Source organism: Passer montanus, unplaced genomic scaffold, assembly GCF_014805655.1.
Source record: "Passer montanus isolate IOZ18808 unplaced genomic scaffold, ASM1480565v1 scaffold15, whole genome shotgun sequence".
Taxonomy (NCBI): Eukaryota; Metazoa; Chordata; class Aves; order Passeriformes; family Passeridae; genus Passer; species Passer montanus.
In genome coordinates, this window is record NW_024362051.1 from 11,579,815 (window position 1) to 11,591,111 (window position 11,297).

Consider the following 11,297-nt stretch of genomic DNA (forward strand, 5'->3'; position numbering starts at 1 on the left):
GCTGCCCTCGTTCCTCGGCAGGGAAGGGACCCCAGCCTGCTCTCCCAAGCTGCAGGCACAGGGAAAGGCCACAGCACATGGCCCTGCTCCAACCCAGCCCTGCCACGGCAGGGGGACACTGCCCACGGCCAACAGCACACAGGCTGGCACCAGCAGCTCTCCAGAGAGGACTGCACCAAGCAAGAGCCCACACACAACACGTTCACAAGCAGCTAGAAAGAGTATTTTATTTTAGCAAAGCTAAAGAGCTAGCTGCCACACAGAAAGTGAGCAGAACAGCACAGTCAGTGCCGGTGCCAAAAGAGTCTTTCATGGATAGTTAAACCCTCGCTGCCTAGGGAGGGCTCTTCCTCCATCACCAGAGGCTTTTTCAGTTTGGAAAATATTCATGTCAAGCCTGCACTTGCAGGTAAACCTGAGGAAAAAGAGCAGTCACTGCACTTCCATTTTTTCTGGCTTGAGTGATGCAACGAAATTCTTGTACTCATCAGGATAGAAATTCTTGTACACATTGATCTTCCTCTTAATCTGTTTGGGAGTATCCTGGTAGTAGTTCTTCTCATCCCGAGCCATTTCCTGCGACGAAGGAGAAGGTAAGTCAGAGGAGCAGCCCCAAGAGCAAACATCACACCAGCCCACCCACACCAGCGTGATCACAGCCTGACTCAGATGGAGCTGGCCACAGCTCAAAGTGTTTTTTTAAGAATCAGCTGACTGCAAAGCAGGACCCAGCACAGAGGGGATCAGCAGCTCTCAGGCTGCTGCTGGGAAGCCCCAGGAGGGAACCCCTGCAGTGCTCCTTGCTCTGGAATGTACCTTGTAGTTGTCCCCGTGGTTCTGGATCATGTAGCGCACGTAGTCAATGAGGTCCCGTGACAGCGTGTTGGACTTCTTCTCAGGGAGGCTGGCCTCCAGCTCCATCTCTAGGAGAGGGCAGAGGTAGCGTGAGGGAGGGGAAGGAAGCCACAACACCTCAGAGGTCCCCAACCTGCCCCCAAGGGCGACTCCAGCCACCCAGCTTGGCTGCTGGTGCATGCAGGGACGTTCCCCAGCATGAGAACAGCCCAGACAACAGCCCAGGCATGCAGAAACCCCCCCTGACTGCTCAGAGCTGCCCAGCCCTGGCACCAGGCACTGCCTCCGTGGCCTCCTGCCACCCTGGACCCAGGCACCAGCACATCCCGCGGTGACAAGAGCCCTCTGGAGGCTGCAGGGACAAACACGGCGGAAAAGACGTGCTCCTCCACAAGGCTGGATGAGAAACAACACCCTCCCCCAGCCCTGGCACAGCACAGGAGGACAGAGGAGCCCAGGGGGCTGAGGAGAAGCCCAGCACTGACCGTTCACCACGTAGGGCTTCCGCACGATTTTCTTTCCTGGCTGCTCTCCATCGCTTCCCACTTCCATCCCCTGAATCACAGCAGAGAAAACACACATGAAGAAAAGTGCTGTGTCCCCACACATTGCTCCCAAACTTCCCCAGCCCTGGCACAGCACAGGACGAGAGGAGCCCAGGGGGCTGAGGAGGAGCCCAGCACTGACCGTTCACCACGTAGGGCTTCCGCACGATTTTCTTTCCTGGCTGCTCTCCATCGCTTCCCACTTCCATCCCCTGAATCACACATGAAAACACAGCAGAGAAAACACACATGAAGAAAAGTGCTGTGTCCCCACACATTGCTCCCAAACTCCAAACTGCTTCTGCATGGCTGCAAGGGGCAGGAAATCCCAGCTGGCTTAAGCAGAGCTTTACTTGTGCCATTAAACTGCCTCGTGGGCGAGGCTGTCAGGTGAGAAACGCTGTGACAATGGCAAACAAGGGCATTCCTGCTTCTTCCTTGAGTTTCTTGGGCCACCTTTCACCTGAAAGCGTTGCCCTCTTACGCAGACGGGCCAGGCTGGCGCTGCTGTACACAAAGAGCCCTTCTTTGTTATCAGGAACAACTTGGCTGCAGCGTTCCCGGCCCCACCTGTCTCTGGCAAGTCCCAGGAGATGGACTGAAGGTTTTTACACTTGTTCTAAAGTCCATTATGCCTCCGGAGCGCTGTAGCTCGTTCCCACGCCAGGATTTTGGTGCGATAAGTGCACAGATCAAGATAAGAAACGTGTCCGCTGCCAGAGACTCATCCAGAGCCACCTGCCCAGCGCTGCGAGGACAAACCCCCCCTCCCCACACACACACACACAGAGGAGCGGTCCGGGCCAAACCCTTCCTTACCAGCAGCTTCTTCGGGATGGGGACAGCCTTGTTGGGATCCTCGGCCAGGCCCATCTCGGCCAGGTTCTGCGCCACCGACTTGTGCGGGTCCCAGGCATGGCGGATGTGCGAGCTGCGCAGGGACAAGCGACATCAGGGCCGCGTCCCCCTCCCCACCCACACGTGCAGCGCCTCCCGGCCGCCCTGCCCCAGCCCGCGCTGGCCCCCCGTGCCCCCGGCGCTCACCAGGCGATGCGGGGCGCGGCGCGGCGGCGGGCGCTGCGGTAGAGCCGCTTGCGGTTGAGGTTGTAGGAGTACTTGTGCCGCCGGCTCTTCCCCTTGGCCTTCGGCATGGCGGACACGCGCGGGCAGGCCGCGGGGCCGCCGCGCGCGCCCCGGGGCACCACGGGAAGTGTAGTTCCGGGACAGCAGCGCCGCGCGGTAGGTGCGCGCGTCGGACTGCAACCCCCGGCATACACCGCTTCGGAGGCGGGGCTACGGCAGCCGGAAAGGGCCTTGCTGTCACCTTGGCCATGGCGGCCGGGCCGCCCCCGCCGCTGGAGCCCGTTCCGCTGCCCACGTTCCCTGAGGAGGGATTCGCGGACAAGTTCCTGCGCAAGACCCGCGAGAACCCCCTGGTGCCCCTGGGTGAGGGTGGGGCGGGGGGTGGCGGGCCGGAGGCGGAGCGAGGGGCGCGGGCCGGGGCCGGTCCCTCAGCCCGGGCCGGTGTCCCCCGGGAGGCGCGGCTCGGGCTGGGGAGCCCGGGGGAGCCGCGCCTTACAGCCGCCCTCCTTCCCCGCAGGCTGCCTGTGCACCGTCAGCGTGCTGGTGTACGGCATCATCTGCTTCAAGAAAGGCAACACTCGGCGCTCCCAGCTGATGATGCGGGCGCGTGTCATAGCGCAGGGCTGCACCTTCGCCGCCCTGCTGGGGGGCATGATGGCCACGGCCATCAAATCCCGACAGTGACATCGGACAAGAGAGAAGCTGCGGCCACGGGCAAGTGTCCACCAGCAGCCCTGGCTGGGGATGGAGTTTCCTGAGACTGTTGTGATGTCGCAGCAGAGCCAGTTCTGGAGCACTGGAAATGGGGTGAATACACTGTGTGATTAACATGCAATTTAGGCTGTGGCTTTTTTTTTTGTGTCCCCAAGAGCTCACCCTCCTGCAGCACTGAGGCTGCATGTCACTAAGGCTCACCATCCCTGTCAGACTTCCTGTCCCTGCTTGGTGCTGTCACAGGCTGATAAAATTGTGTCTTGGTGTGATTATAGTCAGGCAGCGACCAGCATTTGAGAAATGAGCTGCCCATGAGGAGGGAACCAGTTCATGGCTTGGTCCTGACAGGACAGAGTCCCTAGGCAGTGTGGGAGGTTGTGTGAGCTGTGCAATTGAAACTGGTGAGTAATAAAGTGAATTGCAGCAAGATTCTGACTGATACTGGGTGGCAGAGCACTGAGAAGCCATAACAGTAAACAGTGCAGGCAGAAAAAGGAGTGGGCATGGCTGTCTGGAAGCTGTGGTGATGCAAGAAACAAGACATAAAACTCCCTGGGAAAACAAGCAGGGAACTCACATTTCTGAAATGGGGTCTGGCTGTGTTCTCTGGGATGTGCTGCTGCTCTGGCTGTTCTTGCTGGGGACACCTTCTTCTCCAGGGACCTGCCCTGCCTGTGTCCTGACAAACACGGTCCCACTGTTTGGATCACACCAGGGGTTTGGTGATCCACGAGGCTTCGCTCTCCATGCCAGGGCCACAGAGCTGGGATATGGGGCCAGGCTGTTCACTGCCCTGTGCCTGCAGCAGCTCGTACCTGCAGAAGGGGCACAGACACCTCTGTCTGTGCTGAAACACCTCACCCAGCAGCCTGGGCTGTTTCCTGGTGCTGTTCTGTGAGCTGGTGCCCGTGCCCCGAGTCCTTGTAAGGATGGGCTGAGGGGTGAACCCTCTACAAGCACGTGGATTGTCCTGTCCAGGGAATTGTGCTGGTGGGCCTTGGCAAGGAGAGAGGGAAGGCTCTTGCTCACCAGAGCTGATCTCTGAGTTGTGAGGGTGGGCAACAAGCCATTGCCAGTGCTGAGCAGGGTGAGCTCCACCTTGGCACGGGGCCCAGGGCCTGTCTTCCCTCTCTGGCTGCCTGTGCAGGACATCTTTCTCAGAGGAAACTGCTTCTGGCTGCCTCCCTGGCCCCTCCAGCCCAGCCAGCTTGGGGCAGGAGTGTGAGGAGCAGGAGGTGGGCAGATCCATGAGCACAATCCCTTAGCAGCTGAAGAAAGGTGCAGTGGACAGGGAGCAGCTCAGCCTGTTTGGACAAGCCAGAGCTTGCAGTTCCTTGGGGACAGAGCCAAGCCCTGGGTCCTGCTGCCACAGCTTTGGCCCCATCCGAGCACAAACCCTCTGGCCTTCCTCTCACTCCTTTTTTCCCTGTAGGATGTTCCTCCTCCAGCCCCATCCCTTCCACAGGAGGCTTCATGGCTGTAGGTTCTCCTGAACACAAAGACAACAGTGCCCTGTAGGATTGGAGATGTTGGTTTATTGTAACAGGTAATTTGGACAGTCACAGATACCAAAGCCGAGGGGATGTAGAACAGCTGTGGGCACGGCTCCCCGAGAGCTGCCCGGCCTGACACGGAGCACATGGCAGCTGGGGCACCCGGGGGGGCACACTGCCCACCCCAGGTAGCCAGGGGTGCTTCCTGCTGCTCTGCCATGCAAGGCTGAGGCAGGCTGAGTCCCCAGGTGCCCTGCAGCACAGCAGAGCTGCCTACGCATGCTGGAGCTCAGGGGGCCAGGCAGGAACGATCAGCCCTATGGGCAGGGGGCACAGTCCCAACACACAACAGCAAGTGATTCCCTACACAGCCATTCACCTTCCCAGCCCACTGGTGAGATCATGCCCCAGAACCGTGGGTGCACAGGCACCTCCCACAGCTGCAGCAGCAGGGCTGGTGACATTCTGGCCCTGGAGCCACAGCTGCAGGGCAGGAGAGCTCTGCACACTTGATTTCCTGCCGAGCAGGGCTCTGCAGAGGGGCCCAAGTGAATGTTTTGTGGGCTCTGCTCTATGTCCCGCCAAGCTGCTGCAAGCCCTTCCCAAGCCCTCAACAGGCCAGGCCCAGAGCACCAGCTCAAGGCTGTCCCTCTCCTGCTACCCAGGAGTTTTGCAGGTTCCCAGAACTGGTGCCATCCCTGCCAAGCAGAGGAGTAAAAGTTCAAGCAGGGAGCAGGACTGAGGCATCTCCCCACACTGCCTTAGGTGGGCAAATCCAGGGGGCAGAGCAACTGCAGACAGATGTGCAGGTTGTTCTCAGGGCCAGTACAAGCTCCAGTACCAGAACTCTGCCCAGCCCTGCTCTGGGCCCCTGGGTTAGGAGATGGGGGTTTGACCTGCCCACAGCAGCTGGACCTTCCTACCTCCTTCCCTGCAACTACACAGCCTTCATCTCCCATTCTGGTAGCAAGGGAAGGAGCAGAGCAAAGCCAAAGGTCCCCCAAAGCCTGGAATCCCACATTCCCAACTGCTGGTGTTCATGGGGGAAGGACAGGAAACATCCACAGTCCCTTCCCAGTGGCCCACACCACGGTGCTGCCAGTGCTGCAGGATGGATGGGACATGGACACTGGAGCTGCACCAACTTATTGGGGCATAGCCACGCTGGGCAGAGTTCTGATGGGCTTGGGGCAGCCACTGGCAGTCCAGGCCAACCCAGGCACCTGCACTCACATTGCTCAGGCCCTGCCAGTCTGGCAATGCCATGCTGCAGCCATGCTCCCTGCAGGACCCAGCAGTGTGGAGACAAGCCAGGGCTGTTTCTCCACCCTCTCAACCCTGCTCCAGCTCTGTTCTAAACCCATGGGAAAGGCAGACAGCAGCCCAGGATCCCATTGGGACCCCTGCCTCAAGGCTAGGACTGAAGCCTGGGCATGGGGCTGCCAGGACAGCTGCAGGCAGGTTTATTCCCAGCACAGGGCTGAAGTGGGGAACACAGGATGGGATATCCCCTGCTCATTTAGCCAGGCCCTCAGACATAACCTCCTGAAGAGCCTGGGCTGGGGCTTCCCCACTAACTCAGCTCTGCCACCCAGTGCCGCTTCCCGGGGAAATGCCACAGTGATTTATAAATAAGTGTAAAAAGAGACCGATGCACCTTTTAAGCAAAGGAAAACCATGGGGAGAGTTATACAACCGGTGACTCGAGCACAGCCGAGGCAGATCACGGAGCAGGCAGTGGGAGGCCCTTCCTGGGCCGGCCCCTGAACCACCTGGCTCAGTGTGCCCAGCCGTGCCCGCTGTGCTCCCAGCTGTGCCAGGCACAGCTAACGGGACAGGGGCGTCTGTTTGAGGGAGATGAGCACCGAGCGCATCCGCGACACATCCTTGCTCTGCTTGCTGCTCTTGGGGTTGAAATCACACAGCTGGGCCACCTTCTCCCACTCAGAGCCTGGGGTCTCCTCCTTGGACTCCTTCAGGAATGCTTCCTCCGAGGCCCTGCAAAAATATTGAGGGTTGTCACTGGCAGACCCCTTTCCAAGGAGACTCCTCCTTCTGTCTTATAAACCCTTGTGTCCCTGCTTCCTGTCCCTTTACCCCAGCTGATGAGCTCAGTGTCCTCTGGGACCAAGAGACATACGATGCTCAAGTCTGCCTTTGGCTGCACTCACCCAAAACATCATTCATCCAGGGCTGCAGGAGTATCTGCCTGCTCCCAAGACTTCACCCCCACAGAGCCATCCCCAAAGAGCCCATGGCTTTGCATCTTCAACCAGCTCCCACAGAGGCATTTCTAGGAGCTCCACTCATCTCCTAAAATTCCACTATTTGGAGACACTCAGTTGCATCATCCTCCCTCTGGTACCTCACCAGGCCAGTACCTCCCAGCATCCCCCCTTCCCTCGGCTGGGCAGGCAGTGCTGGGGCCAGGACCCCCAGAGCCTTTGGGGCAGGATATGGTCTGTAAGAGGCACATACACGTAGCCAATGACATCGGCGTCCGGCTGCTGGTAAAAGGCTTTGTCAGCGATCCTAGCCCCGGGCACAGAGAGAGAGAGAGTGGAGCGGAGCAACAGGCAGGCAGAGGGTTAGAAAGAGAGAACAGAGGGGGTTAGTCCTCCCAAAGAGTGACCCACACGCTTCAGCACACCAGGAGAACCTGGAGCCCAACCCTGTCCCCCCTGTGAGTCCCATGCAGGGGCAGGAGGCACCAAGATCCCAGGATGATCCCAGTGTGGTTCCAGCCAGAGTGGCTCTGCACAGCCACCAGAGCCACTCCAAGACTTGGGGTCTCTCCCCTTGCTTGGCAAGGTTAGGTCCCTGCAGGGCTGGACCCCACTGTGGGGAAAGAGGCCCTCAAACATCCCAGAAAGGCAGACAGTCCTTTTGGCCATGCTGACCCCGACATACCTGTTGTTTGCTCGGTTCTTCTCCATCTGCTCGTTCTGACGCAGGTTCCACTCCTCCAGGTCCTTCTTGGCCTTCTCACGCCACTCTTGCTCAGTCACCTTCGATGCCGCATCTAAGGCCCGAGTGAGACAGAGCCCATCAGCCACACTGGCACTGCTGGGTGTGCTGAGCAGTCCCTTGGCAGGCAGGACAGCTGCAGCCCCTCAGACCTGCCCCCAGTCCCCACCAAACTGGCCAAAAGGCACCACTGCCCCAAGGATAGCAGATCTTTGGCAGGGGCACGAGACAGCTCTCTGGGATGCAGAAGGTCACCGAGAGGTGAGGGACCCCAAGGGCCCTGAGTGCCATGTCACAAGGGGCAGATCTTTGGCAGGGGCACGAGACATCTCTCTGGGATGCAGCAGGGTCACCAAGAGGTGAGGGACCCCAAGGGCCCTGAGTGCCATGTCACAAGGTGCCACAAGCACAGGGGGCTACACGTGGCCTTGGGTCTCACCCAGCTCCTCCAGGCGCTTCTTCTGCTCCTCCCTCCACTTGCGGATGCTCTCGGGTTCCTGGGTCAGCCGGTCGGCCTTGGCTATGGCCGCGTAGGCATCCGTGGGGCCGTTGGACTCCTGCAGCACATGAGCACCTCCCATCAGCACCAGAGCTTCCAAGAGCCCAGCCCAGCCACCTCCACGGGCTGGCAGCAGTCAGGACTCCACACTCCCAGCACTGACAAGCCAAGATAGGAGGTGGGAAGGGTGACAGCTTGGGACATGAGGGACAGCGTTCCCAAAGCGCTGCCCAAGCTGCTCTCCCAGCCTCAGGCCCTGTCACCTAAAGCCTTCCCAGCGATTCCCTCCTCGACTTGCTGCTCTCTGCCACTGCAGCTGCTGCTCCTCTGGGCAGCCCCACTGCACACGGCAGACACTGGCCTTGGAACTGCTCCCCTGGGATTCCCTGGTCCTCACTGGGGCCCAGGCAGCTCCTGGACCGAGCTGCTTCCCCCATGTCTGAGCTGAGGGCCCCGCCAGGCCCAGCACCTCCTCTAACACTTTCCACTGGCCAGATGCCCAGTCTGACACCAAGCTCAGCAATGAGATTACAGCTTTCTTCCACGATCCTCAATCTAATTAAGTCTGTCCCATTCCTGATGCGATTATCATCCTGTAAAGCAGGCATGGGCAGTGCATATGCCCCACTGCTGGGCACCAAGTGGGGTGAAGGGCTCGTGAGATACTGGCATTGCTGACAGCAGAGCTGGGCTTCAGGCTCCCAAAGGGATCTGAGACCCAGGTGGGTCTCCCCAAAAGGCCCCTGGCCACGGGTTAAGTGGTTTTCATGGGATATTCAAGTCCCATGGCAGGCCTATCCTGTCTCTGGCCTCTGTCAAGAGATGCTCCTGCCTGCCCCAGAGGCCTCCAGAAGCTACCCAGGCTGGAGAGAGGGGACGTCTTGGGGAATGGACGATTTGTCACCTGCTCTCAGGGCCCAGGCACTCCTTCATGGCACAAGCCACCTGCAAACAGATGTGGGGCAGATCATGGCAGGTGGGACACATCTTCTCTTCAAAGAGAATGGAGCAGCCAGGACTCACACAGGAGACCCAGACCTTTCCAGGAGCACCGTAGCTGTTCTGCAGCTGGATAGCAAACTCCAGTCAATGCTGGGGGCAGAGCAGCAGATTGCTGGCCCCAAAACCACCCAATCTTCTTTAGCAGCCCTGGGCCAGCAAAAGGCTGAGCTCTCACCTGAAAGACATCTCCATTGACAGTGGCTCCTCCATTCTGGAAACCTGCTCGAGAAAAAGGAAGAGAGAAGGAAAAACACAACTATGGCAGCTGCAGGTGATGCCAGAGGGGCTGGTGTTCATGAAACAACATCAGATCAGCTCCTGGGAGTTTGTCTGTGCCTTTTTCAGCCCAGCACACCCATGGCAAGCACCCTCCCAGTGTCCTGTCCTTGGTGGGAGTCAGCGAGCACCTCTCACTCTCTCACACAAACTTCTGCAGGCGTTTATGTCTTTATGGTGTTTTCACTGGTGTTTAATCTTATCTTATGAAGATTAGGGAAACTGCTCAGGCGCAAGACTGACACAGGCTGCTGCTCTGACTGTAGAAACACAGCCTGACCAAGCCCAACCTGCAGAGGCTGCCCATGGACACAGCTGATCCCAGAGCTGCCAGCCAAGTGCCAAGGCAACCCTCCAGGGACACAGCCATGGAAACACTCCTTGTGCTCCCCCAGGACAGGAGCGCATGCCTGCAGGCCGAGGTCCTTGGGAGCCCACCTGGGATGAGCTGCAAGGTCAGGGCTGGTGATGAGGCACCCATCTGCCCCCACAGCCCCAGAGCTGCACACCTGGGTCACAAAGCCAGCCCAGGCAGGGGGTTTTCTGCTGCCAGGGTAGAGAAGGCTTTGAAGGAGTCACACTCCAGGCCCTGAGCTTTCCCCAGTGACCACAGGGCTTCTCCTGGCCAGCCAGCTGCAGGCACAGACCCATTGCAGCTCAGGCCAGCACTGTCCCCTAAGTGCTCAGCCCCATGACTACACCCAGCTCCAGCCTGTCTAACTGCATTTATCACTGTGGCTGTCAACACCTCTCCAGGCCCAGATCTGCCTCTGTGGCCCTGTGTGCAGAGCTCTGAAACCACTGCTCCACAGAGGAGACCCTGTGGGGCTGGGTTAGGGAAGGAGTCACAGCCCTGTGACTCCTTCCCTAACCCAGCAGTGCCCCTATGTCCATACAGAGAGCAGGTGCCAAAGCCCCTGCAGACTGGACACATGAGAGCAGAATTAGCACATTCTACCTCCAGGGCCTGGGACCACAATATTCCCAATGGCAATGTCTTCCATTTTGCATCCCAAAGGGCTCTCCTGTCTGTGGGGACAGTGACAAGGCTGTCATTGCTCCTCAGTGCCGCCTGGATGCCTTTTACACTGCCATAGCTGGGAGCACTGAAACATGGAGTCGGGAGTCCATCCAACCCGGGAAACCCAGCACAAAGGGGAGAAATCGCCCCATGGCCGGCACATCCCAGCTCAGGATTCACCTCACATCCCCGAGGTTCGAAAAGCCCTTTGGGCACAAGCACAGGCCCAGATGACCCTTCCTAGGATGCCAGCCTGGCCCACAGGGTCACCCCGCCACCAGCCCATGAGGTGCAGCACAGACCCCATCACCCACCGGGGATGCTGTGCATCCCCCGGGGACCGCAGCCCCGCGTGGATGCGGCCCGGAGGACCCTTCCCTGCCTTCGGGGCAGCCGGGGGCACAGCCCCCCGTTACCGCACAAGGTCGGGAGCCCGCCCGCGCCCAGCGGGAGCGCAGCCGGGCGGCCCCCGCGGCCGTGCTCACCCTGTTCCGGCGGGGCCGCCTGCCCGCCCGGGGCGGCGGCCGCCTCGCCGTCGGTCGGCCCGAAGCCCTCATCGTTCTCGATGCCCGCGATCTCGCTCTCCTGCTGGGCCAGAAAGGCGGCGGCCGGGTCCTCCTCGGCGCCAGCGCCCTCAGATGAGGAAAAGAAGCCGAAGTCGTCGGCCATGACCGGCCCGCCCGCGCCGCTCCCGGTCCGGCTGCGCGGCTCGGCTGGGCTGGGCCCGACTGCGGCCGGGCGGAGCTGCCGCTGTCACTGCGGCGGCGGGCGGGGCAGCCGCGCTGACATCAGCGCCGGGGCGGCCCCGTCCCGCCTCCCCGCCAGCCGCAGCGGGCACGGGG

The 11,297-nt window shown here is 60.0% G+C and overlaps 3 protein-coding genes across 7 annotated transcripts; 1 reads left to right on the top strand and 2 right to left on the bottom strand.

Moving 5' to 3' along the window:
- Window positions 1–201: 201 nt before the first annotated feature.
- On the bottom strand, window positions 202–2,610 carry NOP16 (NOP16 nucleolar protein). Of its 3 annotated transcripts, none has more exons than XM_039701836.1 (5): window positions 2,445–2,605; window positions 2,220–2,331; window positions 1,341–1,410; window positions 817–923; window positions 202–576 (listed from the first exon to the last, which is right to left on the bottom strand). In XM_039701836.1, the coding sequence occupies exons 1-5, from the start codon at window positions 2,549–2,551 to the stop codon at window positions 433–435; spliced, it is 540 nt and encodes a 179-aa protein (XP_039557770.1). In that variant the 5' UTR covers window positions 2,552–2,605; the 3' UTR covers window positions 202–432. The 3 variants fall into 3 exon arrangements, with proteins under 3 accessions (XP_039557770.1, XP_039557769.1, XP_039557771.1); XM_039701835.1 differs by lacking the exon at window positions 1,341–1,410 and adding an exon at window positions 1,543–1,612; XM_039701837.1 differs by lacking the exons at window positions 202–576; window positions 817–923; window positions 1,341–1,410 and adding exons at window positions 1,105–1,270; window positions 1,475–1,612 and having other exon boundaries at window positions 2,445–2,610.
- Window positions 2,611–2,684: 74 nt separating this feature from the next.
- HIGD2A (HIG1 hypoxia inducible domain family member 2A) lies at window positions 2,685–3,318 on the top strand. The gene is made up of 2 exons (XM_039701838.1): window positions 2,685–2,846; window positions 3,001–3,318. The coding sequence occupies exons 1-2, from the start codon at window positions 2,732–2,734 to the stop codon at window positions 3,165–3,167; spliced, it is 282 nt and encodes a 93-aa protein (XP_039557772.1). The 5' UTR covers window positions 2,685–2,731; the 3' UTR covers window positions 3,168–3,318.
- Window positions 3,319–4,710: 1,392 nt separating this feature from the next.
- Window positions 4,711–11,275, bottom strand: CLTB (clathrin light chain B). 3 transcript variants are annotated; one of them, XM_039701832.1, is made up of 6 exons: window positions 10,941–11,275; window positions 9,334–9,380; window positions 8,097–8,214; window positions 7,601–7,712; window positions 7,169–7,222; window positions 4,711–6,688 (listed from the first exon to the last, which is right to left on the bottom strand). In XM_039701832.1, exons 1-6 carry the CDS (start codon window positions 11,122–11,124, stop codon window positions 6,517–6,519), a joined length of 687 nt encoding a protein of 228 aa, XP_039557766.1. In that variant the 5' UTR covers window positions 11,125–11,275; the 3' UTR covers window positions 4,711–6,516. The 3 variants fall into 3 exon arrangements, with proteins under 3 accessions (XP_039557766.1, XP_039557767.1, XP_039557768.1); XM_039701833.1 differs by having other exon boundaries at window positions 9,334–9,377; window positions 10,941–11,232; XM_039701834.1 differs by lacking the exon at window positions 7,169–7,222.
- Window positions 11,276–11,297: the final 22 nt, after the last annotated feature.

Bases quoted from the DNA above. Each gene is read 5' to 3' on its own strand.
- NOP16 (XM_039701836.1), bottom strand. From the start codon at position 2,551: ATGCCGAAGGCCAAGGGGAAGAGCCGGCGGCACAAGTACTCCTACAAC. The intron at 2,332-2,444 runs GTGAGCGCCGGG...GTCCCTGCGCAG, and splicing joins GCCGCGCCCCGCATCGCCTG to CTCGCACATCCGCCATGCCT. The intron at 1,411-2,219 runs GTAAGGAAGGGT...GCTGTGATTCAG, and splicing joins CCATCCCGAAGAAGCTGCTG to GGGATGGAAGTGGGAAGCGA.
- HIGD2A (XM_039701838.1), top strand. From the start codon at position 2,732: ATGGCGGCCGGGCCGCCCCCGCCGCTGGAGCCCGTTCCGCTGCCCACG. The intron at 2,847-3,000 runs GTGAGGGTGGGG...CCTTCCCCGCAG, and splicing joins GAACCCCCTGGTGCCCCTGG to GCTGCCTGTGCACCGTCAGC.
- CLTB (XM_039701832.1), bottom strand. From the start codon at position 11,124: ATGGCCGACGACTTCGGCTTCTTTTCCTCATCTGAGGGCGCTGGCGCC. The intron at 8,215-9,333 runs GTGAGAGCTCAG...CATGTGCTGCAG, and splicing joins TCAATGGAGATGTCTTTCAG to GAGTCCAACGGCCCCACGGA. The intron at 7,223-7,600 runs GTATGTCGGGGT...GCCCGGGGCTAG, and splicing joins AAGAACCGAGCAAACAACAG to GATCGCTGACAAAGCCTTTT.